The sequence below is a fragment of the Artemia sp. Qi Xiang Cuo genome, chromosome 8, assembly GCF_049724085.1.
Source record: "Artemia sp. Qi Xiang Cuo chromosome 8, ASM4972408v1, whole genome shotgun sequence".
Taxonomy (NCBI): domain Eukaryota; kingdom Metazoa; phylum Arthropoda; class Branchiopoda; order Anostraca; family Artemiidae; genus Artemia; species Artemia sp. Qi Xiang Cuo.
In genome coordinates this window covers 23,758,314-23,771,007 of record NC_142801.1, presented here as the reverse complement: position 1 = coordinate 23,771,007, position 12,694 = coordinate 23,758,314, and the positions used below count along the sequence as shown (strand labels likewise).

General features: G+C 37.2%; 1 protein-coding gene across 1 annotated transcript; it reads right to left on the bottom strand.

Moving 5' to 3' along the window:
- Positions 1 to 646: 646 nt before the first annotated feature.
- Positions 647 to 7,258, bottom strand: LOC148949261 (uncharacterized). Its single transcript, XM_089092896.1, has 2 exons — positions 7,243 to 7,258; positions 647 to 1,833 (listed from the first exon to the last, which is right to left on the bottom strand). Exon 2 carries the CDS (start codon positions 1,742 to 1,744, stop codon positions 1,106 to 1,108), a length of 639 nt encoding a protein of 212 aa, XP_088949022.1. The 5' UTR covers positions 1,745 to 1,833; positions 7,243 to 7,258; the 3' UTR covers positions 647 to 1,105.
- Between the last annotated feature and the right edge of the window lie 5,436 nt (positions 7,259 to 12,694).

Sequence of the window (12,694 nt, the reverse complement as noted above, 5' to 3'; positions counted from 1 at the left end):
GAAGGATAAACACCACAGTATAGCCCTGAGGATGACTTGAGCAGGATAGGTTTGGTACAACTACTGATTAGAAGCGATAATAATCAAGAAAATATATTTTGATTTTCTTGTACAGTTGCTGTTGTTGTTGTTGTAGTCTGTAATGGATTTCTTTATCATATTCTCCTTCTTGTTGTTTATCTGTATCTCAGTCAAGATACAGACATGGTCACTGCTTCCAAGAGCAGGTTGGTAAGAAATAGAGAGAACTTGTTCAGGATCATTTGTGATAACTAGGTCAAGTAAGGGGGGTTGTTGTTGGTGCCTGAATCTTGTTGGTTGGTCTACAATCTGTATCAGTAGGTTGTCAGAAAGGGAATTTGTTGTGACACAGGATGGGCTACTTTCAGGGGGGTATCCTATTCCTTTAACCCAATGAACATCAGGCATATTAAAATCTCCAAAGATAAAAGACAGTTGAGTGCTCATTGGAACTCATTCTGGACACCAGGTCAGATATGGATAGATGTGAAATAACTTGATCAGGGGCTGATGGACTTCAGTAAATTACACGTATCATAAATAATTCAGATCCAATATGGAGTTTCAAACAAACATTTTCAACACAACTACTAGTGAAAATAATAAGAGGGTAACTCACAGTTTTAGCTTTCAGTCCAGTTCTGCAGTATATTGCTACTCCTCTACAACATTCAGAGTTATCCAAATTGCTACTCAAGTTGAATCCAGGGATTTGAATGTGAGATTCCTCCAACTTGTGCACTGAGTTTTTTGGGCAAATTTCACAAATACAAACAATGTCCACATTAAGATCAAAAACAAAAAGCTTTCAGTTCAGCAAGTTTTGGGGCAAGAGTATCAGAATTTGTGTAAAGCACACGAAATGCTTTTTCGGATTTGTTTATCTTTGTAGCACTGTTGCCAATACCAGGAATTTCTGTTTCAGGCGTTTCATTTTCGGAAATGATTTTGCTTTCACTGTCCAAATTGGCACTTAGAAAAACGTCATTGATCAATTCCAGTGATTCTGCACTTTTATTACTTGTTGATTCCCTGGAACTTCCAATGCTCTCTTGGTCCCTATTTACATGAGGCTGTTCCAGATTTAGGGCTCCATCTGTTGTGATTGCACAGGGACTGGGAATCCCGAAGGTGCCCTGTTTTTTAAAACAATGACCCCATTTTTAATTCTTAGATTCCACTCGCCTGCAGCAGCACGTCTTTTTATCTCATCCACTAGTTCCTTTCTTTTCTGGCAGTCCTCTTTGGAGGTATCTGCATAAAAGGCTATGTTGCCTTTTTTGGTGTGGGAGAGCTTAAGGATTTCTGCTTTCTGCTTACTTGAACTAATAGAAAACAATATGGGGTCAGGCCTCACAGCGGCATGGGTTCTAGAATCAGCGGAGTTTTGAGCTTTTGGTAAGCGTCGAATGTTTGTGATGCTGTCCACATCAACCTTGAACTCATTTTTTTGGAATTTTTGTATGAATTGTTCATTGTCTGCTTGAGGTGGTATGTTATATGCAATAAGGTTCAGGCTTCTGTTATATCTGTCTTGTTCCTGCCTGACAATTTTATGAACATTGGTGTCTAATTTCTCAGTGACAACACAACCCACTATGTCCACAGCTTCATTTATAAAAACTTTTGTCTTGACACTCTCCTCAAGATCTTGAATTTTGGCTTTAACAGAGTCCAAAGACGTGCTCATGTCCTGTTTGAGTGAGCCAAACACATCCTGCATTTTGTCTTGGTTCTCATTCAATGCAGTTTTTAGAACATCTTGAACACTTTGTTTGTGTCCAGGTTGTCAAAAAGGTGTATATGCAGTATCTAAGAAATAGCTAAGGGTATAAACTTGGAACTTTCAGGATACTCAACTAAATTAAAAGACACTACATGCATCAAGGTTGTAAAATTTATGCAATATCTCACAAATGGCTCAGAGCATTAAAGTGAAACTTTCAAGGAAAGTTGAGTGGATAACAAACTAAATGAAAAGACACCATATCCATCCAGGTTATCAAAAGGGTGTGCCTACAATATCTCAGGAGCAGATATGTGTATTAAGTTAAAACTTTCAAGGAGCATTCAACAAATTACATAATGCACTATATAAATTCATGCTGTCAAAACAACATATCTGCAATATCAAGGAGGCACACTTGTGCCTCTTTAAAGAGGCGACCCACCACAATGTTAAGCAATTTCCAGTCCTAGCGGTCGCAGAGAGACAGCAGTGATCGCATTTTGTAGCCCAAGCTCCAACTAAGAAACGTGCAAAATTTCACCCCCCCCTCCAACTTTATCTTCATGGGTAAAAGTGGGCTGGAAGTTTTGACCCTCCAAACACAGCCCCCCTTTAATGTTGTCCGATTGGGCTGAAATTTAGAGGTTAAGCTTTCCTAGGGCCCGGGAGCTTATCCTCAAAATTTCAGCTCAATCCAATCACTCCTTCCCTGTTTTCCAAAACACAAATATAGCCACTTACAGTTCATTTCTCTTTTTTTTTCAGCCATGCCTAAAGGCCACAGTTGGCAACGAATCCGGGTGAATGAGGACTCATTTGAAGTGGAATTTGACCTGTTAGGGCTTTTTGATATTTTCAGACTGAAAAAATTATCCCCCAAATTTACATTTACGATAAACCTCGTTTTCCTATAAGAGCCCATGTTAATTTTTCCCACCACAGCCCCCCTTTAACGTTGTCCGATTGGGCTGAAATTTAGAGGATAAGCTTTCCTGGGGCCTGGGAGCTTATCCTCAAAATTTCAGCTCAATCTGATCCCTCCTTCCCTATTTTCCAAAAACCAAATATCAAGTTTTTTGGGAATTTGCTTGTGTCAAAAATAGATACAAGAGACTAAAATAATATAACAAGTGTCTCTGTGGTACAATGGTCGCTGTTCCTGACTGCTAGGCAGAAGATCTGGGTTCGATTCCCTATCAGAGAAAATTTTTTATATACTGAATTTAAAGTTTAAAAAAGAAACTCAGTTTCTTTTTTAAATCCAATCTATTAAATCCTTCTGCTTAACATCTCCAGAAGAATATCACAGCCGGCCTTCAGGTTACAGGTAAGTCTCCACTGCTTTGATAACATGCAGTATACCCGCATGCTCGAAAAAAAGTTGAAAAAGAAAATCTTACTGTGCATTTGATTTGAGTATTCAGAAATTAAAAGCCTTAACACAAGAATCTTCAAAAGTGGGGGGTTTGGGAGGCGACAGCCCCTTATCTTTAACTCCGAAAGGATCAGCTAACAGTTAGTCAAGCAATAATAAGTAATAAACTGTACAAAAACATTCAGAAATTATTTGAAAAAAAACTACGTTTTCTAAAGTGTTAAAGAGGCTGAGTCACAAGTTCAAACCTTAAAAAGTACAGGGATTAGGAGGGGCTGCCGCCCCCCAACCCCCCGCTTCCGTATATGAAAGGGGTTGTGCCCTCCTCAATACCTTGCTCTTTACACTAAAGTTTGACTTTCTCACAACTCTTTTTTTTAAACATAAAAACTTTAGTGTAAAGAGTGAGGCATTGAGGAGGGCACAGCCCCTTTCATATACGGAATCAGGGGTTTGGGGGGCGGCAGCCCCCCAACTGCACCTCCTAATCCCTGTACGTTTTAAGGTTCGAACTTGTGACTCAGCCTCTTTAACTCTTTAGAAAACATAGTTTTTTCAAATAATCTCAGAAAGGGGTAAGGGTTTTAAGTTGAGACTTTCAGGGAATGTTGAACTAAATCAAAAGACACATGTGCCTTAAGGTTGTTAAAAAAGCATAAATGCAATATCTGAGGGACACCTAAAGCTATTAAGTTGAAAATTTCAGGAAATGTTGGGGAGGGGATGAACAACTATATCAAGACACTATATGCATCAAGGTTGTTGAAATTGGACATACATTTTGGGAGGGCAAGTCAAACCTCCCTCCACATTTATTTATTTTTGGGGGGGGGGGGGTTAAAAGTTCCAGGGAATCTCAAGAGAGATTTTGGATTGGATCAAAATACACTATGTCCACCAGGTCTTGAAAAGGACGTACCTGCAATGTCTCAGAAATGATTAAGGGTACTGAGATGGAATCCTCAGGGAATATGGAACTAAATGAAATTACACTATGGGCATCCAGGTTGGGAAAATGGTGTATTTGCAAAATCAGAGAAACACATTTGGGAATTAAGTTGAGACTTTCAGAGAATGCCAAAGAGGGTGTGTAACTAGGATAAGATAGCCAATAGTTGGCCAGCTAAACAACACTACAACAGGCAAATCATTATAAAATCTCTATTATATCACCTAGAAAGCAGATTGTCTCTCCATTAGTATATGATTTACTTGAATATTTTAACTATATACAACACTAACATTTTTAAAGGCATTGATAGTCAACAGTGGAGCCTAATCATGCACATACTATGAGCTTGAGCCTAAATTTGGAAACTGATTCCTCATGGGATCTTAAAGTAAGAGAGAAGTACTTGAATCATAGATGGACTATATCATAGACATATTCAATCTAAAAGAAGTGTAATGAAGCAGACCTTGGTTCCTCTTGAACCATTGGCTGTGCATAGGGTGTAGACAAAGCCTTGACCACTTATGAAGCAGAAGTAATCTATTTAAACAGCCTAGGATGTCAGCATAACTTTTGTTTATACTTAAATGTGAAAAAATGGTTTCCTAGATTACAGTTAGCAAATTCTAACAAGCCCATTTCTAACCATCAACCAACCCCAGCTATCTAAATTATATGCAAGATCAGGAGGCCACTGTTTATATTTATGACAAATACATTTTAATCAAATTATTTGTCCAAGATCAGGCACTGTCTGGGCACTGGGAGTATAACCCTAAATCAAAACTCACTATGTGCATCCATGCTGCAAAAAGGGCATATATATAATATCTCATGAATAGCTAAGGATTAAATTGAAACTTTAAAGGAATGTTGAACTGAATCTTTAGGCTCAATGTGATCACCAAGTTTGTCAAAATGTGAAAAATGTTCATAATATTAACAAATAATAAAAATTTGGCAAATAAAAAAATGGAAAATAAAAAAAATGAACATTCTAAACAATCTTTTGATGATTTGGATGATTTTGGAAGCTGGGTCTCATCTTTGGTAGTGTAGAGAGGATGGATTTCAATGCTCATGTAAATTGCAGCAATTTATGTTACCTCAACAAGCTATGGCCTAGAGGACAAGTGTTTAGTATTAAAGTGTTTACTTAATGATTGAATCTTTTTTGTATGAATTTTTTATGTTTTTATTGAATCTGTTATTAATAAAACTGAATTGAAAACAAAGAAGCTTTTTAAAGAAAGGTAAAGAGCCATACAAAACTCAACAATGAGTCCTATAATAATTTGAACTAGAAACACAGAGATGGGTTTTTGGACCACTCCTATTTTACTACAGCCTGTGAGGACAGTAACAAGAGCTCTATCTTCTTGGTGAAATTTTCACCAATAATTTGTCAACATAAATTAAAAGTGTGGTCTCTGTTTTGAAAAGCAATTGAAAAGAAAAAATTATATTCAATATTTGTGAGTTATGGAACAAATATCAAGCAATAAAAGTTACATTTTTAGAATCAGAAGACTGTCAATTATCTGCTAATATGTGAATGAAACTGAAACACCAAAAGGATATGGTAAGTATTTCACTGCTCATATTATTGATTTAAAAATAAAGTGAACATACCACTCAATGCCTTTTTTATACTCTTTCCAACTATAATAATCACCTTTGCTGCTAATGAATTTTACAACCAGCCCCTATATATAACAATTCAGGGTACATATTTGGACAAAAGGAGGGGGGATAAAGGGTAAAGTTTTACAAAATCATATTATTGAGTTGGGACTAAAGTGAATACACCATTCGATGCCTTTTTTTATGCTGATTACAAATATAATAAGCATTTATATCATAAATTAATTTCAGCCCCCCCCCCCTATATATGCTATACCTAACCCTGAATTGGCATATATAGGGGGGGGGGGGCTGAAACTCATTTCCGATAGAAATGCTTATTATATTCGTAATCAGCATAAAAAAAGGCATTGAATGGTGTATTCACTTTTGTCCTAACTCAATAATATGATTTTGTAGAACTTTACCAGATAAAGTTTAAACTTATCTCTCATTTGTATCAGAAATAAACTTTACCCCTAACCCTCTAAAGCATAAATATATACCCTGAATTGGTAGGCCTATATATAGGGATGGTGGTAAAATTCATTAGCAGTAGGTTAAAAGTGGTTATTATATTTGGAAAGAGCATAAAAACAGGCATTTAATAGTATGTTCACTTTATTTGTAAGTCAGTAGGCCTAATATGAACAGAAAAATATTTACTGGATATTAATATCAAAATAGGATAATTGTTATTTCCAAAAACAGGTCCTTCTAGGTAAGCCAATAAACTAATTATTTCAAGTGTTTGATCTTAAATAATTTTAATAGCCAAACAACCATATTGATGCATAGCTCAGATTTTTGCTATTCATTGATATATGCAATTTGTCTCAATTCCTATTTGGTAAAAATAGGAATTGGAAGGGTTGGAGGACAAATAGGGTAAGACACCCAGTAGTTGGCCACCTGCCTATTTTCGGACAGAATCTTATACTATTTTAATAACCAATTTACAATGAGCTGTTTGTATGTCCGAGTTTAGGCAGAATTGTCACTTGTTATTAGATTCAAAAATAGGAGGTGCTGTACAAGTGAAACCATTTGAATGAGTAACCTACCTGTTCAGAAATTCTTCAGAAATTTTTGATACAAAAATTTAGTTTCTAGATGGTATAATACAGTAATTCGAGTAGTTTAAATATCAAAAAGTTTTCAAAGTGATTAAAGTGTCCGACTACTGGGTGTCTTACCCTAGTTTGAAGAAGGGTTTGAGGAAAAAATTTTGGAACAAATAGGCCTAGGAAGGGTTTGAGTTTTACATATTTTGCTCAATTGCATACTGGGTTTTCTTCCTAGTTGTTTACACTGTTACCAAACAAAAATGACAAAATTGTCTTCAGAAGATCGGCCTAGAGGACTACTCCTGTTTTCAGTAGGCTAATTTCTGTCCATTTTGAGTCCAAGTTTTTGACTTGACTATTAATTCATTGATATCGTTAAGCCTATACATATATATAACCTATTTGCTAACTTCCCAATGGCGATGCCCTAATGTAGGCCTTACGAAGGTTAGCAAGTCAAGGAAAACAAAAATACCATAATCCACAAAGCAAGCCTTCTTCTTCTTCTTCTTCTTCAATTATAGGCTTCGGATGAATCCATTTAACCTTTTTCGTATTGTCTGATTATGTCAGGGGTGTCCTGGGAAATCAAATATAGAGATTAGACTATTATTATTCAATAATAGGCTTTATACATCATTGATGAAACCACCTATATTTAGGCAGTTAAAGACAGCTTTGAACAATTCAGAATCATCAGTTGAAGAGTGTCTCCTTTGTGTTAGTTGGTCAATATAGTTGGCCATATTGTGTTAGTTGGCTTTGTGTTAGTTGGCCATATAGGTAAAGCCTATATGGCTGAAGGCCACTTCTCTTCTTCTTCTTCTCTTCACTTATAGGGTTCGGATAAATCCATTTAACCTTTTTCTTATAGACCTTATTCGTTTTTCCCCCTGAATTGCAACGCTGCGCGAAAATCGGCCATATTGTTGGCAGGTTTGTTGTGCAAACATGGAACTTATCATGGAATTTCCTGAAATTCACAAGGCACTAGTGAGTTAATTTTGTTAATAATCTTGCTAATAGCAAGGCTGTACATCACCTGCATTCTGGATTGATTTTTCCTGAGCTTGGGTAGTAGGTTTAGCCTGTACTAGGCTATATCTTTGCCCAGCCAATCATGGACTCCAATCCGCCATAGTCTCTACAATAATTTTAACATGTTTATGACCTAAGAACCTGGGTTGACTTTCCAGTTTTTAAGGAAAATTTGACCCTTAGAAATTAACATTGTGAATCAGTACCAAGAAAACTTAGGCTAGATTCTGCTACAAAGGTGATGATAATTGGATGGTTTTGGGGTCAGTGCCCTTCTAGAAACTCCTCTCTGTCCAGCCAGGTTAATATTTTGTGTTCCAACTGCACAGGCATCATGTGTTAATATTTTGGTATATTTTTCCATTTACTTAATATTGAGATAGCTAAGAAATAGACGTAGCTATCCATTTAGAATTTCATGATAAATCCAAATATAATAATCATTAATTAAAAGTTTGCTGCGCAGTATCACAGTTTATAAATTTAGGTCAAGGATATTGTCAGTTTGTTTTCTTGCTTATTTGCCAGCAGATAAAATAATTGGATGGTCTGAAATGGTATTTTCTGGTGCAAAGTGCTGGAAAATTTTCAAAATTTCTATTAAAATGTGTATTTTTTTCATTTGCATCTCAGATTTCTTTGTAGGAAAACAAATAATTTTAAAATAAATATTATGCCCCCCTCCTTGGTGATGCCCCTGCCCCTGACTATGTCCCTGGGCCTTGCTATTACCAATAACTAGATTTTGAGTATATGAATACAAAAGAATGATTTACTTATAGGATATAAGCTATTCGAAATTGATTTTGAAACTGAATTCAAATTAATTATTCAATAATTGAGTTAATTTTATTTAATGAATTCAATGTGAAATTAAATTTGATTAATAGATTACCAGAATTGATTTTTGTTCCATGAACATATTGGATCCAATGAAAAGTACAAGTGAGTTTTGCAGAGTGAGCACATATTAATGAAAAATTCAGTTATGTTTGTGTTGTGACTGAGAATTTATGAGTTGACCTAGCTGAGAAGGTCGCCATTTGAGGAGCTCAGGATCCCTCTCCCTCAGTTTCTGTCCCTAGAACAGAATCAAAATATGTTTTTTGGATACATTAATTAACTTTGGAGGGTTGCAGGGGACACCTTTGGCGCCCCCACAACTCAGTGCCCAGGGCAGCTGCCCCCTTTGCCCCCTAGTTCTGGCCCTGGTTTTGGTCAGCTATCAGGGAGATTTAAGTCCATTCCCAGTAATTCAGCACATGGTAATAGTCCATGGTTCAGCAGCAGGATAGCTGCATTTTTTCTAACTTTTCCTCAGGCTACACCAAACACAAGAGTATAAATTTGTATTTTTAGCACTCTGGCCTCCGGTGTCTGATCTCAGATCTCCAAAAAAAATTTTGCTGTATGTCTGTCACACAAAAGCATCCCAGAGTTCCTAAAAACATAATTTAAAGTAGTGGCATGTTTAGGGGGGGCCAGGGGCCTGGTCCCCATGAAATCTACCAAGATTGTCACTACCACTCCAATCCAGTTTTTATTTTTTTTTATTAGTCTGGTGCTGGGGCCCCCCCCCCCTCAACCACTGAGTTAAAGCCGCCCCGAGTCGTTTTACTCTTCCAGCACCCGCGGAACTTTATATAGTAATGTCAGACCTAAAAACCATACTCAAATCTCCTCAGTTTAACTGGTTAGGCCTAAGCCTATGTCTATTTGAAGAACAAATCAGAACAAAATTTGTCAGTTCTAATTTTCTCATATTTTTAAGGGCCAGTAGTGCAGAGATCTTGATATTGTCCCACTTATCTCAGACAATCTTATTGAAGATTATTACAAAGCTTCAAATTCAGCCAGCCAGCAACTCAAGAGAAGCTACAGCTTTTTGGTGGAGCAATATATTGACCTGGAAACCGTGCATATTTTAGAAGTGGAAGGACTTTTTGGAAATAATGGGTTAGTGATAAAAGGGAGTTGCTATCGCAGTTTTAAAAAGAGGGACAAGCCACATTCAATCAAAGTCTATCTTTCATGTGACAGTCAGATTATCAACAGTGCTTGTTCATGCGTTGCTGGAAGTGTTTTTTGCAATCACCTGGTGTCGCTCTTGAAAATTATCAGTTTGATGCAAAGTCTGGAGTACAAAGAAATCCCTGCCTCCCTGAGCTGCACCAAGATGCCTCAACAGTGGAATTACATGAGAAAGCGGGATCTTGAGCCACAAAAGGTGATGGACATTGACATTTGCCAAGTTCGGGAAGGAAGACTGTCAACTCCAAAAACAGTGCAGCTGTATGACCTGCGGGTCAGTAAAGATGATTGTCTCAGTCTGAGATTGCAAGTTGTGCAACTTAGTTCTTCCCTTAACCCAGCTGTATCTGAATTTTCAGATAGGACAGAGTTTCTGTTACATAATCTTTGTTTATTTTTGTTAATGTTTTTTTATAAAGGTAAATTTGATTCACTAAAGCAATTAAATTTTACTCTGAGAAACAAAAATTTATGTTTAAAAGTTATATCTTCAAATGTAAGCTGTACCTGGGCTTAGGATCCTGAGATGGCTCTCATGTGAACATTTTGATGATGAGAAAAACCTTTTTCTTTGCATTTCTCTGTTCTTCCTTTGGGCAGCTTTCTAGGCTTTGAACTGGGGAATGCAGTAGCTGACCTGTTCCATGCGTGAAGCATGCTGTGAGTTGCTGTTTTGACTTGCATCTCAGAAGTTTTGCTTCAGGACTACCAGTACACGTGCCAAGGAATAAGACAACAGATAGCAAGTTCCAATAACGCAAACGGGGTTGACGTACAAGATTACCTACGGTGTTCCATGGTTTTCGGGGTTAACGCAGTCACAAGCGGATCATAGGGGGGGGGGATAGGGGTGAAAACTCACCCACGGAAAACTGGGAAAGTTTTTAATAAATTCAATAAAATCTTAAATTTTCCCATACCGAAGGGGCACTGGCGTTCTTGTAATGCCTTAAATTGCTTATTCCAGACTGTTCGAAAACCCTGGAACTTATCATCAGTTGCGTAACTAAGGATGGGTTGGTACATTGCACCAGAGGAATTTTTCTTTTATTGGTTTTGTAATAGAGACTTGAAAATGCATTTTAAACAGAAAAATTAAGCTTTTTGGCACTGACAGGACAATTCATTTGCAATCTTCACCATCCAATGGTCATCAAAATAGTATGGTTGGCACAGAAGATTAGGTCCTGTAGGTGGGAGGCATTGAGGAGCCAAAGAGTAATTACTTGTTCATAGAAAAAAAAATGCAAACTTTAGTGGTAAATCCAAAAATGTAGTGCTTCATGCCAGAAAATACTTTTCTATCCTTGACCATTAAAAATCTTCATTATGAGCAGAAAAAAAATAGAAAATGACATTTCTTACTAGACATTTTCTTAAAACTTAGACTCTTCGCACAACACTAGTTTTAAGATAATTTAATCCTCTAAGATAGGTGTAAAAGAAGTAAATATATGGAATAGTACACTTTTTAATTATACATGGTTCTAAAATTTCCGCTGCTTTGCGGCAGAAAGCACTGCTTTCAAACCATCTTCTTGCCCAAAATAGATATATTTACCACTTCAAACCTCAAAATTTTCTGCTCAGATTTGACTTAGTCCCCACATTTTAGTCGTCCCTTCCTAAGGTCAAAAGGAATTAGGATGACCTTGCCTATAATTAAAATTGCTCGAGACAAGGAAGTACTTTTTACTTCTTCCCCCCCCCCCCTCCTTTCATCGTAAATTCTGGATCCATCACTCCAATAATGCCTTTCTTGACTACTATATTATGTAGACTGACACCCCCCCCCCGAAACGAATTCCTGGCTACGCTGCTGGCGCTCTCCTTTCCAGGTTGATGCAAGCACTTTAAGTTTGAAGTCCAAGGCATCCTAAAACTTGTATGTTTGTATTAAGTAGACCTTTAAAAAAGGATTTTCTTGCAGATCTTTTGAAAGACGGCATCGAAAGAGGAGAATATTCCCAGGCCAAGCTTGTTCAGAATAGATTATTGGAATGCCCAGTGCTGTCAACATTGACCAACCATTTAGGCCTACAAGTAGATGATCCTACTTGTAGTATTATAACCAATCTCAGTGTTGTAACCAGTGCATTGTTCAAGGCTGCTGAGTTTCCTGATTTTCCTGTGTATGGGCGTACAGGTAGTTACATGTTGACAAATCCTGATCCAAAACAGCAGCGAGTGATAGACTCCTTAAGAGTGTCAGCATCAGAAGCCAAAGAAATTGAAAAAAAATTCTCGCAGACAGGCTGAAAGTGAAACGTGGTTCCGTGCACGTAAGTTTCGACTTACCTCCAGCAAATTCGGTTTGGTGGTGAAAAGGGTCACTCCTTGGAGCAAAAAATCAGTTTCGTATTTGCAGATAGAAGTTTGTATAGAAACCCAGCTGTAAAGTGGGGCAGGACGCATGAAGCAACTGCTTTTTGAATGTACAAAAAAACTATGAAAAAAAGAGGCAGGGACGTTGTGGTTATGGACTGTGGGATTGTGATACCAGCTGAGTACTGGCTTGCCACGTCTCCTGATAGACGTGTGTTTGACCCATGCGAAGGAGACCCACATGGCATTATTGAAGTCAAGTGCCCATATAGTCTTTGAGACTAAACTGAGGAACAGTTTTTAGCTGAATGCCCATACCTCACATGCTTGAGAAAAGACCACCACTATTATTATCAGATCCAAGGGCAACTTGGCATTACTGGACTATCATGTTGTGACTTTGTATTATGGACAAAAAATGTTATAATAATACAAAGGATACCTTTTGATAATGTTTTTTGGGAAAATGAAGTCAAAACTCTGACTGATTTCTATTTCCAACATTATCTGGAATACTTGTCTGAGCTTCTGTA